Raw genomic sequence first — 20,002 nt, forward strand, 5'->3', positions numbered from 1 at the left:
GCATTTTTGAGTTGCAAAGATTCCACAAAAGAAGGGAGATGGGGCGTGGTAGTACACGCCTGTAGTCCCAGCTACTCGGGAGGCTGAGGCAGGAGAATCGCTTGAACCTGGGAGGTGGAGGTTGCAGTGAGCTGAAATTGCGCCACTGCACTGCAGCCTGAGTGACAGAGCGAGACTCTGTCTCAAGAAAAAAAAAAAAAGGAAGGGAAATGTTCTGAATTTACAATGAAACGAGAGAAAGTAAGTACTTGGGAGGTAAGACTACATAAAATATAGCTACTCAAAAAACAGTGAAAAATATTTTACGTGTATTTGATATGTGGACTAAATGATGATCTTCAGGTTTATTCCAGGCTAGTTTATACAATGCTCTTTATTTGGTGTAACTCTAACCTTACCTACCTCTATATTACCAAATAAAATATGAGGGGTGATTTGGTATTAGATAAACCTGGGTGCATATCTTATTTGTTGTTTGCTATTTACATGGTCTTAGGCAAAATTTTAAGCTCCATTGCTGCTTTCTTGATAGCAAAATTACCTTCCAAATTCTAATGATTATAGTGAGAACTAGATAATTGATATACAGTGCCTAATTTAATACTTGCTACATAATAAGATTTAATAAAGTTAGCTATTATTATTATTACAAAAATGGTATCTTAGTCTTAACTATTAAGGAAATAATAAAATAATTTTAACTAAAAATATCTATAGAGACATTTCTATTTATTTGGGGATTACATGATCTCAGGCTCTAAGTAATAATATTTCTTGACCATTTCTTCAATGGTCATTTTGTGTTATTGATTGTATCAGTTTTCTGTTGCTGCTGTAACAAATTACCATAAGTTTGGTGCTTAAAACAAGATAAAGGTATTACTCTACAGTTCTGCAGCTCAGAAGTCTGAAATGATATTCACAGGACTAAAACTAAGGTGTCAGCAGGGCTGTGTTTCTTTCTTGGGGGCTCTAGGGGCAATCCATTTTCTTGACTTTTCTAGTTTCTAGAGGCTTCCTGCATTCTTTGGCTCATGGACCTTTCAACCATGTGATATGTAAACATGCAGTGTCGCATCTTCAAATTCTCTTTGACTCTGATCTTTTGCCTCCATTTTCCATGTTTAAAGGACACTTGTGATACATTGGGCACACCTGGATAATCCAGGCTGCTCTTCTTATTTTAAGATCAGCTGCTTGGCAACTTTAATTTCATTTGCAATGTTAATTCTCTCTTACCATATAGCATAACATACTCACAGGTTCTGGGGATTAGGATGGGAACATATTTGAGAGGTCATAATTCTGCCTACTACATTGATACATATATTTTCTGTTAACATAACATTTTATTTATGTAGATTTGGCTTTTTAAATCAATTAATTTTGTTATGAGGAAAGGAACAACACTTATCAATCACTTACAACATTTCTGCCTAAAGTGCGGCTCATGAACCAGCAGGTTCAGCATTATGTAGGAGCTTGTTAAAAGTGCAAAGCCTTTATTTCCATCTCAGGCCTACTGAATTAGAGTCAGAACTTTCATAAGATCTCTGTTTTTATTTAATTTGTAGGTAATATAGTATATATATGTATTTATATGTTTATGCATATTTGTGTACGTATATATATTTAAGTTTGAGAACCATGGATGTTCTATTTATTAGGTACTTTATTAAGAGTTTTACATATGTTATTTTATTTTGTTCTAGCATAAGCCTTTTAAATAGATATTATTACCTTTACATTGCAGGTGAAAAGAAAACACTAAAATTCAGAAAGTTTCTGTGAGATCACAGATTAAAAGTCACAGGTGCATGGATTGCAACCCAGGTGCGACCAAATCTAAAGCACAAGCTTTTAACTTTACAACTCACTGTTCAAGAGTAAGCTTTTCTTTTGTATTGATGCAAAAAAGAGAAAAGCACAATAATTAATTATAAATTATTAAAGCCTATTTTTCAATTATCTTGCTTCCTAATTTCCTAACGATTTCTTTTCATTTTTCAAAACATTTAAACATATCCTTAGCAATAAAAAAGTTGTTTTAATACTAACCTCTAAAAACATTTTCTCTGTTAAACCCAAGATAAAAGAAAAAGGCAAAACAAGTTTGTCCAATACACCATAATTGCTTTAAGAAAACAAAAATACACAATTTGAACATACTTAAATACATACTTACACAAAATATTTGATGTATTTCCCTTCTGTTAAGTCGAATGGGCTACCACACAATAAATGCTAGAGACATTTTATTTCTGCATTTGTACTTCACCAAAGACAGTCAGCTGGGCCTTCCTATTAGTTTTTTATCCCAGTATTTAGGATTCTTTGGGTCATTAAAAAATAAATGATAGACTGGGTGCGGTGGCTCACACCTGTAGTCCCAGCCATTTGGGAGGCCGAAGCAGGCAGATCACAAGGTCAGGAGATCAAGACCATCCTGGCTAACACGGTGAAACCCTGTCTCTACTAAAAATACAAAAAATTAGCTGGACGTGGTGGCGGGCACCTGTAGTCCCAGCTACTCAGGAGGCTGAGGCAGGGAGAATGGTGTGAACCCGGGAGGCAGAGCTTGCAGTGAGCCGAGATGGCGCCACTGCACTCCAGCCTGGGCGAGAGTGTGAGACTCTGTCTCAAAAAAAAAAAAAAAAAGAAGATAATTTTCCCTTATTTTGCAACATATATATGTCAGGGAAAATAGACTAATTATGTTTTGACCTTCCTTTAATCTTGGACATAGGGACTGAGTGTCACCAATAAGTTCCTGCAAATTAATATACAGAACATACTTCTCTTTAAAATAATTTAATTTTGATGCATATGCATCCCACTTCCACAGTATTATTAAGATATTGATGTTACTTTCATGAAGAAAAATTACTTTATTTGGGATTTTGCCTTCAATTTAGATGGCTGGAATGCAATGCTGACTTACTAAATACAATAATAAATTATGTTAGAGGCATCTTTAAAAGTAAACAATTCATAAAATCAGAGTATAAAGACATGAAACATGCTGTTTTGCTCAACAATGTGAACTTTCTTATTTTAATTTAAAATAGGCTTTTTTTTTTAAAAAAGGAATAAATCAGTTGATTACTTTTTGTGGCTTGCAAAGAACATATATTGGAATAAATACACAACAGTAAAAAACCTGGGTATTAATCCAATGGCAACAGCATTGTTGTAGGGACCAATGTGAGACAATTGGATAATCTTAATTTTTCTCTAAATTAGGGAAATTTATTTAAAGAGCAAAGTTTAACAATTTAGAGAGGATATTGTGAAGACTATATAAGGCACTTTTCAGAAGCAAAAATAAACAATTATTTACTGATGGATTATAATATGATAGGACTTGAGATAGTGTTTTTTTAAAATATAAAATCTCATTTATTCTCTATCAAAATTTTGTAATAGATATTTTATCATCATTTTACAAATAAGGAAGCTGAGAGAGGTTAGGTAACTTGACCAAGATCAGAGGTTCATATTAAGTAGAACTGGGATTCGAACTTGGGTCTATTTAACTCTAGGGCTCATATTCACTTCCTATGAGACCCTGTGACCCACAGTACTGTTGAGCTATCAGGTAGAAGTAGTGGTATATAAGGGTACCACTAATAGGCTGAAAGCCTAACCAGGGTAAAATGTTGAGCAAATGAGGCAAAGATAGAGAATTAGTAGAGAGGAGACAAAGACAAAGAAGAGACCTATAAATAGATAATATAGAATGTCATCCACAACAGCCACACATATTCACTGGCATTCCCACTTCCCTTGATTGGCCTTCATTATCTCAGAAACAGCAAAGCATTATCCTTGCTAAAGAAGCAGTACTCCCATGTCCACATTGGCATGGTGGATATGCCTGTACCCATTGCTGGCAAGTCCTCTCTCTGGAGGTGTTCTTGCAATATGACTCACACGCAGGTGAAGCTTCCTTTTGTTCCCCTAACAAGGCCTTTTAGATGGCTTTCTCTTTTACTGTTCGATTCCTTCCCATCTTCCTCCAAATCCCAGGAAAAACAGGCCTAAAATAAAAAAATTAACTCATCTATATGTTTTTAAAAAATTCTGTAGTCAATTTGTTCAGTGGCGTTTGTACAAAACATTTTGCTCTGTGCTCTAGGAGATTTAGACACCAAAAGACAAACTCCTTTACTCTCAGAAGTATCTGATTTGATCTCCCGAGCATCGTGTTGTAATATACCCTCGGAAATATGTCCTATCAAGACCAGATTCTATGGTGAATATTCTCTACTTGGTATTTCCCATCCTGGGTGCTAGAATCTCATTTCTAATAAGTTATATTACATTAGTTTCTTGATGTACTCTTAATTTAGTACTTTATGATAAGGACAGTGGTCATGATTTATTGATGATTTATTGAGAATGACATCTCACTAAAAGAATGTTATTCAATCTGCTGTCTGTATTTATGTACCACCAACTCTATGGAACAGAGAAAAACATACAATGATAGACCATAACAGAGCATTCTGACTTTAGTCTTATTAAAAATTATATGAATAGCTACCATTTATCAGGTGTTAACTACATGTCATCTTCTATGATATGTGCTATATTACATTATTTAAGTCTCATAACAATCCCATTGGGTGAGGAATGCTGTTTATAGACAAAAATATTGAGGTGACAGTTCTGGGATTTTAGGCCAGGTTTTTTGGAGGCTACAATCATCGTGTTTTTCTGAATCCATAGCATGTACTGCCTCTCTTATCTAGTAAGACCAAGGATTGGCTGTGTTGAATTTCCATTGAGACCTGTTTCTGTTTGACTCATGTCTCTCTTGCCTTATGCTGCTTTGTGCATGGTTTGTGTTGGGTTGTCTACATGTTGAAAGGGCCCTTTTCATGAAATCTCACTTATGACCAGAAGCAAAGTAAGATCTTCAAGTAATGAGAGCAAATGTTTGCACATTGCTGCAGTTTGTTTCTATAACCCAAATTTGTCAACGCCTCTTTGAGAGAATCAGCATTTCCATGTTCACCAGGCTGCATTCTCAGGCATGCTGTGCCAAGATGAGAGGCTTCAGAACTCTTGACAGGAAGAGGGGAACACACTGAAAATGGTCCCACAAATGTGCAAGGCCATGGCAATTCTTGGAAAATAACACCAAGCCTTATCTAACAACAGTAGACAGAAATGGTATGTTTAATTATTTTATGGGCCACGATATGTTGTTATACAATAATAAAAATATACTCTGCTATGAGACCACAGAAGGTGGAAAGATTAAGCCTAGTTGGGAGGATCTGGGATGGATCCTTATTAGATATGGGATTTGAGCCAGACCTTGAAAAACAAATAGGATTTGCACAGGTAGAATGAAGAAGCAAGCATTTCAGGGAAAAAGCTGAATTTACTGAGGTCTTCATACCTATCATGTCATTTATACTCCCCTTAAATACTGAAATGTAGGCATTATTACTCCCATTTTATGGATAAGACCATTTATATCCAGTGTAATGTGCTTTAGGTCACATTATTGGTAAATTGAGTGGTTGAATTTAAATCCAGGCCGTAATCTTATTTCCTGTACCAGGACATTCTTTATGCCAATCTGCAGAGAGGTGGGAAAATGTCTGAACCCGGAGGGAATAGCAAATAGATGAGTGGCTGTACGTTGAATGAATAAGCATATATGGAGGTAAGTTTCCATTTCATCCATGGAGCGAGGTGAAGAGTGGAGAAGCAAGGCCACAGAGGAGGGGACAGTGTTTCTAACAGATCTGTTTGGTTTCACAATGTAGCTTCGACAGAATCCCACAATTTTTATTGAGCCTTTAAATCGAATTACTAATAGAAGATTCCCCACACCACTTGGTTTCAGGCACCTTTGCCTTGACATCCTTAATATCAGCCAACGCCGTGGAACGGATTGTCCCTCAGAACATGCAGAATCTCACCACACAGAGTAACACAAGCGTGCTGGGCTTATCCGACTTTGAAATGCAAAGGATCCACGTTGCTGCAGCAGTTTCCTTCTTGGGAGGTGTGATTCAGGTAAGTGATACTGACACATGAGCACAAAGAAAGGGACACAGCGGCATAGGGAAGGCAGCTGGTGTTTTATTTTTATTCTTGTTCATGAGTTTGTCTTTATAGGTGGATAAAGGCCTGATGTGTTTTATCATTATGGAAATGCTGTTTAGAGTCATTACTCTATAAATGCTGGTTGAATGAATGAACTAGAATCAATAAATTGAAGTTACACAGAAACAGTTTTTGGTCTTTTAAGAATGAACTTTCTAAAAAATGTTTCAGAAAATGGAATGAGCTTCCTTGTAAGGCAATGAGGCAATCCCTGTGTCCACACAGTGACTAGGTCGTCACTGTAAGGGAATGTTATAGGAAAAATTCCTGCAATAGGAAGGAGATGTGACCAGATCTCTAGTGTCCTTCCCAGTTTTCAGATTTTATGATGTTATTACTTACATCAGTAACAAATGGTGCTTGGTTTATGCTATAGGTTTGCTGATCTGAGGTCACTGGACTCAGATCTGTACCACCAGCATCGTGTTGCTGCCAAGATTGCTACAGTCTATTTCTTCAAAATATCAGAATATGTAATTTGATGTTTCTAATCAGTCGTCAAAATTAGAAAGCTCAGAGGTGACTATAAAATAAATGTAGACAGGCACTGAATATTAGACATGGAATTGCCTGTTTGATAGCCATTTTTGCTTACTCTCTCATGGTCAACTGAATTATGTGTGCATAAACTTCTTGGGTGGCTGTGTTTTGGGTTGGGAGGCTCTATTTTACACCGTAACATTATTTACAAGGTCAAAGATCTTGTAAACACCAAGAAGGGCGAAAAATAGTTGATGATTGGCTGGAATGATGGTAAGAGAAAACATGTGACCTAAAAGAAAGGAAGCATTAAAATTCTTAGAGTTACATTGCCTTCTAGCTATGTGAAATGGCCGAAAGAATTAAGGATGTAAAATGAAATGAGAATAAGAACTCATGTCTTCATAGTCCTTGAAAGAAATAGACCATTTGAGTGGCAGCTCATTTGCTTAGGAGACTGACCAGACTGGTGGACCAATCAGTATTTTCTATGGCTTGTATCTGAGCTATCATAAAATAAAAATTAGTTGCCTGGGTACCCTGTAACTTTCAGTTTATTTTTCCAACCATGGATGTCAGCCTATTCTGAGGCTTGCACAGACAGGCTTAGTGGCTTTTCCTCCTTGCCTGGCCTGTGTGAGGCTCTCTGAGATCTGTCATCTATCCCCATCTCAGAAATAATCAGCCCTGTGAACTGGTAGATCAAACATGGATATATTGCCTTGGATTTGGCATAGGTTTTCCTTAATTTCTATTCATTTAAAATAAAAAATCTTTGTATTAACATGGCAAAGATAATATTGTGTCTGTTTTCTGTCCCATTATTTTTTCATTCATATTTCTTTTTGAATTCATGGTTTTTACTAGAGTTGGATATTCTCTTACTCTACAAAGCAGGAAACAAGTAGTTTTAGGTTGTTTAATAGTGTAGTATTAGTTTTAGGTATATATTAGTATAGTAAAAATCTAAGAGTATACATAATTAGCGGTAAGACCTGGCAACCTTCTGCTTAGTCTCATTTTAACCATCTTCTGAAAGTTTGAAACAATCATCAGGTATTCTGTTATTATCTAGTATATTTGGATTATGACTTAAAATGATAACATATAAAAGTCAAAGCCAGGATTCTAACAACATAAAAAATATATGTCTCATTTCCCCGAATGAAACTCCCTAGAATTATAAGAGCAAAGCAGAATATTATTAAAGATAATAAAAATAATTTTGTTTTCATGGCCTTTTATTACATGTAAAATTTGATTCAGAGAGTTGCATATTTTCTCTTATAACTTCATCAAGCATCTGCTTTTCTTCCTCTTTAGCTCTGATCTTGGATATGTGACTTACGTTTTAGCCAATTTTTAAGCAGATGGCTGGACTTTATTTGACCTCCAAACTCTTCTTTCCATTGTCAACTAGAAACTTCAAGAGTTCTGCATCTTTAGGATTTAGCTGCTCAGTCATTTTTCCTTTTATTCCTTCAGATTTGAAATCCACTGAATCAAAGTATCCAGTTTCTACAAACATATGAAGTGTGTGTTTGTCTTGTTTTATTTATTTATTTGTGTATTGTTTTGCTCTTGCTTGCATATTATTTAGTTTCAGGTTGATTTTTTTCTCTCTGAAGATCCAGCTGACAGAATTATTTAGGTTAATAAGATTGTATTGTTAAAGTGTCTGAAACAATCATGTCTGATCTGATTCACAGTTAGAAATGCTCTCACCTGCAAGGAACAGAGAACCCTCCTATCGGAGGCTTACACCATAAAGATATTTATTGCTTCTTGTATTACAGGAAGTTATAGAAGTAAGTTCTGGGGGGGCTTTGGTGTCTGGCAACACATTCAATTGATGAACTAATCAGCTTTCTGTTATTACATAATAAGGGCTCCATGACTTATTAGGTGTGTTTTCTTTTTGCCTTCTCTTCTTGTAACTGATAAGTAAGTTTCCCCCACTAAAGTGTAGCTTGTATTTGTCTAAATGTTCCCTACACACAACTCTTTCTCCACTTCTTTACTTGACTTATATTTTTAACATTATTTTAATGATTCTAGTATATCTATCTCTTCAATTTTAACTTATGCATTTTTTAGAAGAAAGTATAGCATAGAACAATAAATTTCTGATTTTAGTTTGCTCTTTGCCTTTTTTTGCTTTTCCTCCAATGTTTTGTATGTCTATAATATTTTAGTTTGTTTTCTATGTAAGACATTACTTAGAGAACAAAGTTCTTGAGGGTATTAATACGATCTTAAAGCATGTTAAAGTCATCATTGTACCTAGCATAGAACTCTACATGGTAGATTCTCAGAAAACTTGTTGAATTAAAAAATGAATTATCTATTCAGGAACTTGAAAACCAAGAAACATAATGCTAGGTAATAATGATTTTAAAATATAAACTGAGTCTGATGTTTGTTAATTTTAATTATTATTATAGCAAGATGGGACTGTAAAAGAAAGGCACACTCAGAACTGTCACTTCCCTTCCCTAATGCTGCTATGTATGTATATATCTGGATTTTCATTTTGTTAGGAACATCTCTTCAAGATGAATTCCTAGAATGAGATTACTGGGTCAAAAGGTAAATTCAAAACAAAAACAAATGTAGTTATGTTAGACATTGTTAAATTCCCTTCCAAAGGGGTTGTGTCAGTTTACATTCCCATAGCAGTGTATGAGAGTGCCTCAGCCTTACCAACAGAATGTGTTCTCAGCTTTTTGAACTTTAGCCAAGCAGGTGAAAAGTAGTATTCAAGGTAATTTGAGTTTCTTTAATTACGAGTGAGGTTCAACATCTTTTCATATGTTTAAGATAATTTTGTGCTAATTTTGTGAATTGTCTATTTATATTTGTCTCATTTTTCCATCAGAGTTTTAGATTTTTTTCTCTTCAAATTTTAAGAGTTCTTTATATATTGTGGATATTAGCCCTTTTTCTGTGATAGATGTTGAAAGTATTTCCTTCTAATTTGGCAGTTGTACTTTGACTTTATTTTACTATGCAAATTTAAAAAATTGTGTTGTCAAATTTATCAGTCGTTTCTTTTACTGCCCATTATTTTGAGTCATTGTTAGCTTTTTTCAACACTGAGTTTATGGAGGAAGTCACCATATTTTTTTTCTAGGCTTCCATGATTTAAGTTATTTTTTTTCTTTTTATATATACATTCCTGATAATTGTGGAGTTTATGCTTGTGAGTGGTGTGTGATATGGATGTAATTTTATTTTTTTCTAAGTTGCTGCCTACTTGTGCCAACAACATTTATTAAAAAGCCCATCTTTACCTCTATAACTTAAGATGCCACCATTATCATTTCCATATGTACTTATATCAATTTTGGGACTTTCTTTGCTATTCTACTGCCCTTTAACTCTATTCTTGTGACTGTAGCACCCTGTTTTATGGAGACTTTATAGAATGGTTTAATGTAGGGTAGGACTAGTCAAGCTTTGTATTTTTAATTTTTGTGTGTCTTCTTGGCTATTCTTGCATGTTTGTTTTCCTTATGAATTTCAGCACCAACTTGCATTGGAGGAAAAGCAAAAAAAAGGCAAAGAGCAAACTAAAATCAGAAATTTATTGTTCTATGCTATGCTTTCTTCTAAAAAATGCGTAAGTTAAAATTAAAGAGAGAGACATACTAGAATCATTAAAATAATGTTAAAAAATATAAGTCAAGTAAAGAAGTGGAGAAAGAGTTGTGTGTGGGGAACATTAGACAAATACAAGCTACACTTCAGGGGGAGAAACTTCCTTGTATAAAAAGAAACTTGCTGATACTTTTATTGGGATTGTGTTAAACTGACATCTTTATGATGTTGATTTGTCCTGTCCAAGAACAGAGGATGCCTTTCATTTTGTTCAAATCCAATTTTGTGTTTTTCAGAGTGTTTTAAAATTTTCCTCCTACAGGTTTTGCATGTTTTTGTCAAGTTTATTCCCAAGGATTTAATCTTCTTTGTTGCTATTATAAGTGGAGTTTTCTTTACCATTATGTCCTCTGGCTGGCTATTGTTTGTGTCTTTGAAAGCTATTGATTTTTGTATGTTAATTTTGTATCCTGATATATTACTGAATTCTTTTAGTATTTGAATTAGTTTTATTGTTCATTAATTTGCTAGAATTTTTAAGAGATGTTTTTACTTCTTTACAAAATCATATGACTGGTGATTTCTCTAATCCAATTGCTTTGGGTTTTGCAACCTCTATTATAACATTAGGTAATTGTGAAAACAGTGGGCATTCTTGCCCTTTCATGAGCTTACTTATAATGCTATTAACATCTCCACAAATTATAATGCAGCCCTCATGAATAAAGTTTATATGTCTTGTCATGTTAAGAAATTATAAATTGTGTCCTATTTTTGTGTTTTTAATAGAAACTAGAAAAAATCTTGAATATTGCTGAAGCCTTTTCAGCATCTATAGAAATAATCTTATTTTTATTCTCTCAAAACTATCATTTATTATGTTAATAGATTCCCTAATATTGAACCAACTTTAAATTGCAAGAATAAATTCCAGTTGGTCACGGTCTATTTTATTCTTAATGTGGTACTGGATTCTGTTGATTAATTTTCTTCTTTAGTATTTTGCATCATTTTTCTTTAGTGGTACTGGACTGTAGTTTTCTTTCTTGTGCTGTCTTTATCAGGTCTAAGTCTCAATGTTTTACTTTCTTCTTAACGTCCCTTCTCAATGCTTTTCAGCATGTATAGCACTTTTGGAGCATCTAGTACTGGAGGTTTTGTAGAATTCCTCTTTAAAATAATGTTGCCTGGTGCTCTTTTGTAAGATAATTTCTTGATGATCCTCTGCAGTTTCTTCTACAAAAATTGGTCAGTTTAAGCAGCCTAGCTCTAAAACAACCAGAATCGGAAATCTTTATTTTCTTGGAAAATTATATTTTTATCTATCTTTTCAAATGTATTTACATGTAGGTCTTTAAAGTAGTCTGTTGTAATTTTAAAAAAATTTATTGTTTCAATGTTTTACCCTTTGATATTTTCTATTTTTATATTTGTGCTTTTTCCTTTGTTCTTGATCCAGGCAGCTAGTGGTTTTTCTATTTTGTTACTTTTTAAAGAAAACCAGGATTTTGAAATAGTATGTCTACTTTTTTCCTATTTCTATCTCTGCTTTTATCTTTATTATTTCCTTCAATTTACCATTATTTTATTGTTTGGTTGTTGCTCTTCTTCTATTTTTTCCATCTAGGAATTCAATTTACTTGTTATTTTTTTTTCATTTTTATTGATAAAAGCACTTAGTGCTATGAATTTTCCTATGCTAATTGTTTGAAATGTATTCTGTTGATTTTTATATATACTGTGTTTTGCTTCAATATTTTTTAGGAATAAAAATTCTGTGATTTCAGTTTGTATTTCCTCCTTTACCCAAAGATTAAGAGAAGAGTTTTTAATTTTAGGTGGGTGAGTCTTTTTGCTTTTCAGATTGTCAATAATTTCTAGTGTTATTTCATTGCAGTCAGGGAGTATTGTTTATAATAGTTTATGTTACCTAATTTACTAACATTTTCCTTCTAACCTAATGTATAATCATTTTTTTGTGAGTGTTTCATGAGCACTTGAGAAAAAATATATAGCCTTGATTATCAGATTGTAAAGATCAGTATATAGCTATTAGGTTCTTCCTTGTTGATTATGATTATTCACTTTTTTGCCTTTTTGATTTTTCTTGCACTGACTGAGAAGGGTGTGTTCATTACTGTAGGCTGCCTTAACTAGAATAATGGAATTGTAGTGGTTTAATTATCTTTTAGGTAAGCTATATATGTTTGTGTCATAAACATAAGACCATCCAATGTCTCTCACTCATTGGCCTTCAGACAAAATAAATAATTTCTGTTTCTCTTCTCTGTTACCACTTGATTTATATTGCTAGTATAAACAAAGTGCACTTATACAACCATAATAATGTAATGTGATAGTTTCTGTGTTGTACATTAGAATACGGGCTTTTTAACAACAGCATTATTGAGGTATAATTGCCATGCAATAAATTTTACATATTTAGAATGTACAATTTGATCTTTTGACAGATGTATATATTCATGAACCCATCATCAAGACAATAAAAATATCTGTAATTTCACAAAATTTTTTCTTGACCATTGTAATCCCACTCCGTTAGCTCCCCTCCTCACCCACTGATCTGCTTTTTGTCACTATGAGTTAGTTTGCATTTTCTAGAATTTTATAAAAATGAATGTAATGTCCCTTCCCCTTCTCTTTTTTTTTTTTTTTGGTCTGGTTTCTTTCACTCAGCAAAACTTTATTGCTGTTTATATTGTAGATTTATTGCCATGGTTTTATAACAGTAGGAACTCTTGTGATTAGGACTCATGCAATTTCTGACAGTTCATAATGCAGTGACTGAATTGACTGGTATGATAATCTTATTGTTTCCAGTTCTACCATCTATTTCTAAGGCACGTTGTCTCATAAGAAAGTCTTTTAGTGGAATTGATGCAGTTTTGTACCATTAGTATTACTTTACACAAGGAAAAGACAATTTTTGTAGCTAAAAACAGTAAAAACAGTAGCAGCCAAGAAAGGAATTGCTTGCACACTCACAGTAATGAAATGCTAATTTAAAAATGCCAGTATCAATTAGCATTTCTACTGGGGACACAAACACATAATAAAAGCCAATGCACTTTAAAAACCATTGTTATCTTCTCCCTGTAGCTTTTATTATTCCCTGTGATGGACAATTTGCATATTTGTTTTTCCAAGAGCTTTTCCAAGAGGGGTCTGGGATTGTCCCTTGCCCATTCACCTCTGGAAATTTTCCCAAGCTCTACTTTTCTGAAGAAGCCATAGGACAAGATTTCTGCCATGGGGAAATCTAGTTTGTCTTTTTGATCTTTCTTGCACTGAGAAAGGTGTATTCATTACTGTAGGCTGCCTTCACTAGAATAATGCCATTGTAGTGGTTTGAGTATCTTTTAGTTAAGTTATATATGTTTGTGTCATAAATATATATTCAACAATTATAAAAGTGTGGGTGTTTAGTGACAAAGCCTTGTATTATGATACTAGTGCATTCTGGAGACACATGGTCTTATGTCTTCAAGGATGATAAAAAGACAACTGTAAGCTAAATAGGAGATTCTTCAATTACTTTTGGTGTTGTGCTAAACATTTTCTTGCAAGTTTTAAATAAGAGGATCAGGAGTATAGAAGGGACACAAGATATAAAACTAGTTTATACTGCCTATTCAACACATCGTACTTACTCTTCTCAGAAACATCATCAACTTTCTTCTTTTGTAATGCAGGAGGAGGACAATCTGAAATCTCTTTTGATAATGTTTCACTGTTTTACAACCATTACAGCAGAAAGTCATTACTCTGTTTAATCTAAATCTTTCCATCTGTGTTTGTACCTGGCAAAGCTAAGAAGTAATAAACTTAACCAAGTTAGAATTATAACATTCTTAAAATTATAAAAAACTTTCCTTATGTACAAAAATAATTATATTTATTAGCCTAGTATTTGACAAGCTCTGTTCTAAGCTTACTACATGTATTCATATATTCAATCTTCATTGACATTTTAGGAAAAATTATTTAGGAATAATTCCCTATTATACAGATAAAGATACTGAAGATAAACTGACTGATATAGTTTGGCTCTGTGTTGCCACCCAAATCTCATGTTGGATTATTATAATCCCCAGTGTTAGGAGAGGAACCTGGTGGGAAGTGATTGGATCATGGGGGTGGGTTATTCCCTTGCTGTTCCTGTGATAGTGAGTTCCCATGAGATTTGATTGTTTAAAAGTGTGTGGCGCTTCCTCCTTCTTTCTGTCTCTCTCCTGCCACCATGTGAAGACATGCTTGCTTCCCCTTTGCCCTTTTGCCATGATTGTCAGTTTCCTGAGGCATCCTCAGCCATACTACCTGTACAGCCTGTGGAACTGTGAGTCAACTAAACTTCTTTTCTTTATAAATTACCCAGTCTCAGGTAGTTCTTTATAGCAATGTGAGAACAGACTAATAGAGTGACTTATTTAGAATCTTGTAATTAGGAATTAACACAGTAGGAGTCAGACTCCAGTATACACTTTCTTAACTGCTGCTATGCAGCTTTCTAAACTAGTGTTGACAAAGGAAGCAAGGAAACTTAATCCATCTACTTCTAGGGCCAGGCATTGTTCTAGCTCTTTCCCACATTTTACCTCATTAATAATAGTGGCAGCATGTGTACCGGGCATGTGTCATGTGGCAGGACAATATTCTTGGCTCCACAACAGTGTGCCTGTCATTCTCTAGGCATGCCAGGCCCCTTCTCATGCTGCTTGTATGACTCCTCTGTGTCTTTCAAGGTTCAGCTCAAACATAATCATCTCAGAGAAGCCTTCCCTGGATCTCTGGACATACTTATATGTGATTCCTCTTACTGTTCCTGTAAGACATTGCTCATGTCCTACCTCATAGGGCTTCTGAATCTACCAGGAAATATTTTTTACACATTTCCCTCCTTTTCTAGACTGTGAGTCTCTATAGAACAGAGACTATTTGTCTCTATAATTCCAACAGCTGGTACTTAATAAATGTGAGTTGATTAAATTGAAGAGGAAAAAGGTCAGTTAAATGTTAGTGGCATCACTATGTTAAATAACCAAAATTAAATTGAGTTTTTTTTCATCTTTCACCGGAAGATAGGGAATGTGTCTGTATCTGTTTAAATTGTAAAACAGTTCTTGATAAACAAGTAGTAATAAACTTATACTTCTCTAATTTGCTCATGGTTATTTTGTTAGATCCATCTAGCTCAAGTGTGCAGACCTAGTCAATAAAATCTCCCACCTTTTCTTATGAATACTTCCACACCTGATGAAAAACAAAAGCACAACTACTCTACAACTCCTTACACTTGTGTATTTTAATAATATCATGCTTCCAATCATCCGACTTTATGACTATTGTTTTATTGAGCTCATATTTCTTAGACAAATATGAAACCAGAGGAGTCAAATTGTCTATCCCTAGCAGTTCTGACTTTCATAATATCTAGCATCAGAGGCTAGTTTTTTCTTGAAGTGTCTGAGAACTGAAAAGATTATGGTTCTGCCTTCAACCATGTAATTCCCAATAAAGATGATTCTAAATTCCAGTGAATTTCTGATATATTACACAAAACTTAGATAGACATTTCCTGAACATATGATTAGTTTGTCTGTGGAGTAATGTGTACTTGGCTCATCTCTCTGCTCTCCATTCCTGCTCTGTCTAGTTTAGGTGACTTTTTCCTTTTTCCTTTACTATTCCTGTTATACCAACACTTTAAATGGCCATTCTATCATGAGATCAATCCTACCAAAGCACAGCTCTCATGTTTGAGCCAGTGTGCACCATAGTTCTTGGCAAGATCAGATGTTTAATGAATGTATGGAAAAGTGATGTCACTCACTCCTGTAAAACTCCCTTTTCACTACTTTTACAGTGGACTATATTCTGACTTCAAAATGTCTTGCTTTATTTTCTGTTACTCACTTTTGGCTAGTTTTGTTACTTCCAGACTTGCTGTGAACATATCCATGCTGTCCTGTTTGATCCTCATACTCTTCCCTCTTTTTTGAATGCTTTCTAATGGTTTTCCTCCTTAAGTGTCAAGTTAACAATTTTAACCCTATCCAGCAATACTCCCTTCTCCCTCTGAAATCCAATGGCACATGTTCTATTTCTCTCTTTTATATGTGTGGTTTATATTTTTGTCTTGGTGTGGTTATTTGCACACATGCCATACTTCTAAAACCCAGCTGTTTGGTGCTTTTCTTAGAGTCCTTCTTTTTCCCTGTGCTGATGTATGCAGGATTCGGGAACTCTTCATGAATAGCACACACTTTGGTGAGAAATTTAGACTTACCTGAAGATTCTGTGGAACAGGTGGAGAGGATTTTCTTTTCTTTTTTTCATTTTTAATAACTTTCACTTTAGGATGATTTTAGATTTGCAGAAAAGCACAAAAATAGTACCCAGAGTTGACATATAACCCACACAGTTTCCCCTGTTACTAACATCTTACATTAGGAAGGTATATTTGTCACAATTAATGAACCAGATTGATATTTTGTTATTAACTAAAGTCTATATGTTGTATCCAGATTTCCTTTTTTTTTTTTTTTTTTTTGAGACAGAGTCTCACTCTGTTGCTCAGGCTGGAGTACAGTGATGCAATCATAACTCACAGTAACCTGGAACTCCAGGGCTCAAGTTATCCTTTCACCTCAGCCTCACAAGCAGCTAAGACTACAGGGACCTGCCACGCTAAAAATGGGAGAAAATTTTTGCAACCTACTCATCTGACAAAGGGCTAATATCCAGAATCTACAATGAACTCAAACAAATTTACAAGAAAAAAACAAACAACCCCATCAAAAAGTGGGCAAAGGACATGAACAGACACTTCTCAAAAGAAGACATTTATGCAGCCAAAAAACACATGAAAAAATGCTCATCATCACTGGCCATCAGAGAAATGCAAATCAAAACTACAATGAGATACCATCTCACACCAGTTAGAATGGCAATCATTAAAAAGTCAGGAAACAACAGGTGCTGGAGAGGATGTGGGGAAATAGGAACACTTTTACACTGTTGGTGGGACTGTAAACTAGTTCAACCATTGTGGAAGTCAGTGTGGCGATTCCTCAGGGATCTAGAACTAGAAATACCATTTGACCCAGCCATCCCATTACTGGGTATATACCCAAAGGACTATAAATCATGCTGCTATAAAGACACATGAACACGTATGTTTATTGCGGCATTATTCACAATAGCAAAGACTTGGAACCAACCCAAATGTCCAACAATGATAGACTGGATTAAGAAAATGTGGCACATATACACCATGGAATACTATGCAGCCATAAAAAATGATGAGTTCATGTCCTTTGTAGGGACATGGATGAAATTGGAAATCATCATTCTCAGTAAACTATAACAAGAACAAAAAACCAAACACCGCATATTCTCACTCATAGGTGGGAATTGAACAATGAGATCACATGGACACAGGAAGGGGAACATCACACTCTGGGGACTGTTGTGGGGTTGGGGGAGGGGGGAGGGATAGCATTGGGAGATATACCTAATGCTAGATGACGAGTTAGTGGGTGCAGCGCACCAGCATGGCACATGTATACGTATGTAACTAACCTGCACAATGTGCACATGTACCCTAAAACTTAAAGTATAATAATAAAAATAAATAAATAAATAAAAAATAAATTTCTTAAAATAAAATAAAATAAAATAAAATGCTAGACCAATTTAAAAATTTTTTTTGTAGAAATGGGGTCTCACTATGTTGCCAGGCTGTTCTCAAACTTCTGGCCTCAAGCCATCCTTTCATCTTGGCCTTCCAAAGCACTGGGATTATAAGCATGAGCCACCATGCCTGGCTGTTAATTATTACCTAATGTCCTTTTTTTGTGTTCCAGGATCCCATCCAGGATACCACATTACATTTAGTTGTCCTGTCTTTCTTCAGTTTCCTTATTACTGAACATTGCTGAGACTTTTTAAATTTTTAATTATCTTGACACTTTTGAGGAGTACTGGTCAGGTAGTCTACAGAATGCCCCTCAATCAGGATATGTTTGATGTTTTTACCATGATTAGATTGGCATTATATGTTTTTAGGAGGAAGAGGTGTGTGTGTGTGTGTGTGTGTGTGTGTCTACATATAATTGTGATAAAATACACATAACATAAAATTTACCATCTTAACCATTTTTCAGTGTGTAGTTCAGTAGCATTGAATACATTCATAATGCTGAGCAGCCATCACCGTCATCTGTCTATGCAACCCTTTTCATCTTGTAAAACTGAAACTCTATACTCATTAAACAAGTGACAGTCTCACCACATCATAAACTATAACAACACTTATCATTGTTGATGTTAACTTGATCACCTGGCTGAGGTAGTACTTGTCAGTTACTCTATTTTCTCCCTTTCCATACTGTATTCTGTGGAAATAAGTCATTATGAATAGCCCACACTTAAGGAGTGGAGGTTATGTCAAGTGGGGAGTTAATGAGTGGATATTGTCTGCATAAATTACTGGAATTCTGAACATATTTGCCTATTCTCCCCTATTTATTTATTTAGTCAATCGTTTATATTAGTATGGACTCTAGGATATTTGTTCTATTCTTTGGTTATAATCCAATACTACTTTATTTATTTTGCTCTTCAAATTGTCCTGGCTTTGGACATTGGGAGTTCTTTCAGTTGGCTCTGTGTCTGTCTTTGACACCCTTATTTGTTTATTTACTTGTTTAACACTTCCTTCCTTTCTGGCACTACAAGATAATCCAGGTTCATACTTTATATGACCTGCTCAGTCCTAGAATCAGCCATTTCTCTAAGGATCTCTGGTTTGTTTTATTAGAGAAAGCTGTTAGACTTTAAGATTTAGATGGTAGGTATGCTTATTGCTACTGGGGTGTTATTGCTTGTAAGCCTTTTTATCTGACAGAGCAAGGGAATATTTTTATGTATGTTAAACATAATATAATTATGTTTAATTATACAGCAAATCTTATAAGGCAAATCTGTGCAGAATTCCAGTAATTTTGCCTCTTAATACACATGCTTGAGCCCACTGCCCAACTCTTGAGATCATAATAAAATATATGTTATGTATATTAATTATATTATGTATAATTTATATGTATGTAATCATATCTATATGTATTTATATATCCATCTATGCCTATATTAAGTTAAACATGAGCATATACTTAGGTCTTCAACCCTAATGCATTACCAGAATGATCATTCTAGCTTTCTGGCCTTGTTTGTCTGAAACCTCCCCCTCCAGCAGTGAGAACCTGGCTCCTAACACTCACCATCCATTTGTTTAAGTTAGCAATTCCAGTATATATAATATATAATAATATATTGCAATATAATACATATTGCAATTCCAGTATATTTGCCAGCAGTGGATCTGTGTGGGTACAGGTCTGCAGCAACCTCAATTCTTGCCTTCTCAGAAGAAATAATTCAACTGAGGTGCATAAGGCAGAAGGAGAGACCAAGGCAAGTTATAGAGCATGAACGAAAAGAAAATAAAGTACACTTGGGAGGGGGTCAAGAGGGCCAACTGAGAGACCAAGTGCACTATTTGACCTTTTGACTTGGGGTTTTATATGCTGGCATACTTCTGGAGTCTTGCGTTCCCTCTCCCCTGATTTTTCCCTTGAGGTGGGCTGTCTGCATGTACGGTGGCTTGCTAGCACTTGGTTAGGAGGGGAGCATGTACAGTGTGTTTACTGGAGTCATATGCATGCTAACTCAAGGTGTTTTTCCCTACCCACTCGAATGTCCCTGGGAGGTCATA

The 20,002-nt window shown here is 34.8% G+C and overlaps 1 protein-coding gene across 15 annotated transcripts in view; it reads left to right on the top strand.

Annotated features, from left to right (window-relative positions):
• Positions 1–20,002, top strand: part of SLC26A7 (solute carrier family 26 member 7) — a 170,131-nt gene that overhangs the window by 61,541 nt on the left and 88,588 nt on the right. For all 15 annotated transcript variants that reach the window (XR_008536928.1, XM_063816410.1, XM_063816412.1 and 12 more), the window contains one exon: positions 5,864–6,036. Coding sequence is in view for 13 of the 15 variants with exons in the window: in XM_063816410.1 (XP_063672480.1) it covers positions 5,864–6,036 (173 nt within the window). In the remaining 2 variants the exon portion in view is untranslated. The remainder of the gene's footprint in view (positions 1–5,863; positions 6,037–20,002) is intronic.

Source organism: Pan troglodytes, chromosome 7, assembly GCF_028858775.2.
Source record: "Pan troglodytes isolate AG18354 chromosome 7, NHGRI_mPanTro3-v2.0_pri, whole genome shotgun sequence".
Classification (NCBI taxonomy): domain Eukaryota; kingdom Metazoa; phylum Chordata; class Mammalia; order Primates; family Hominidae; genus Pan; species Pan troglodytes.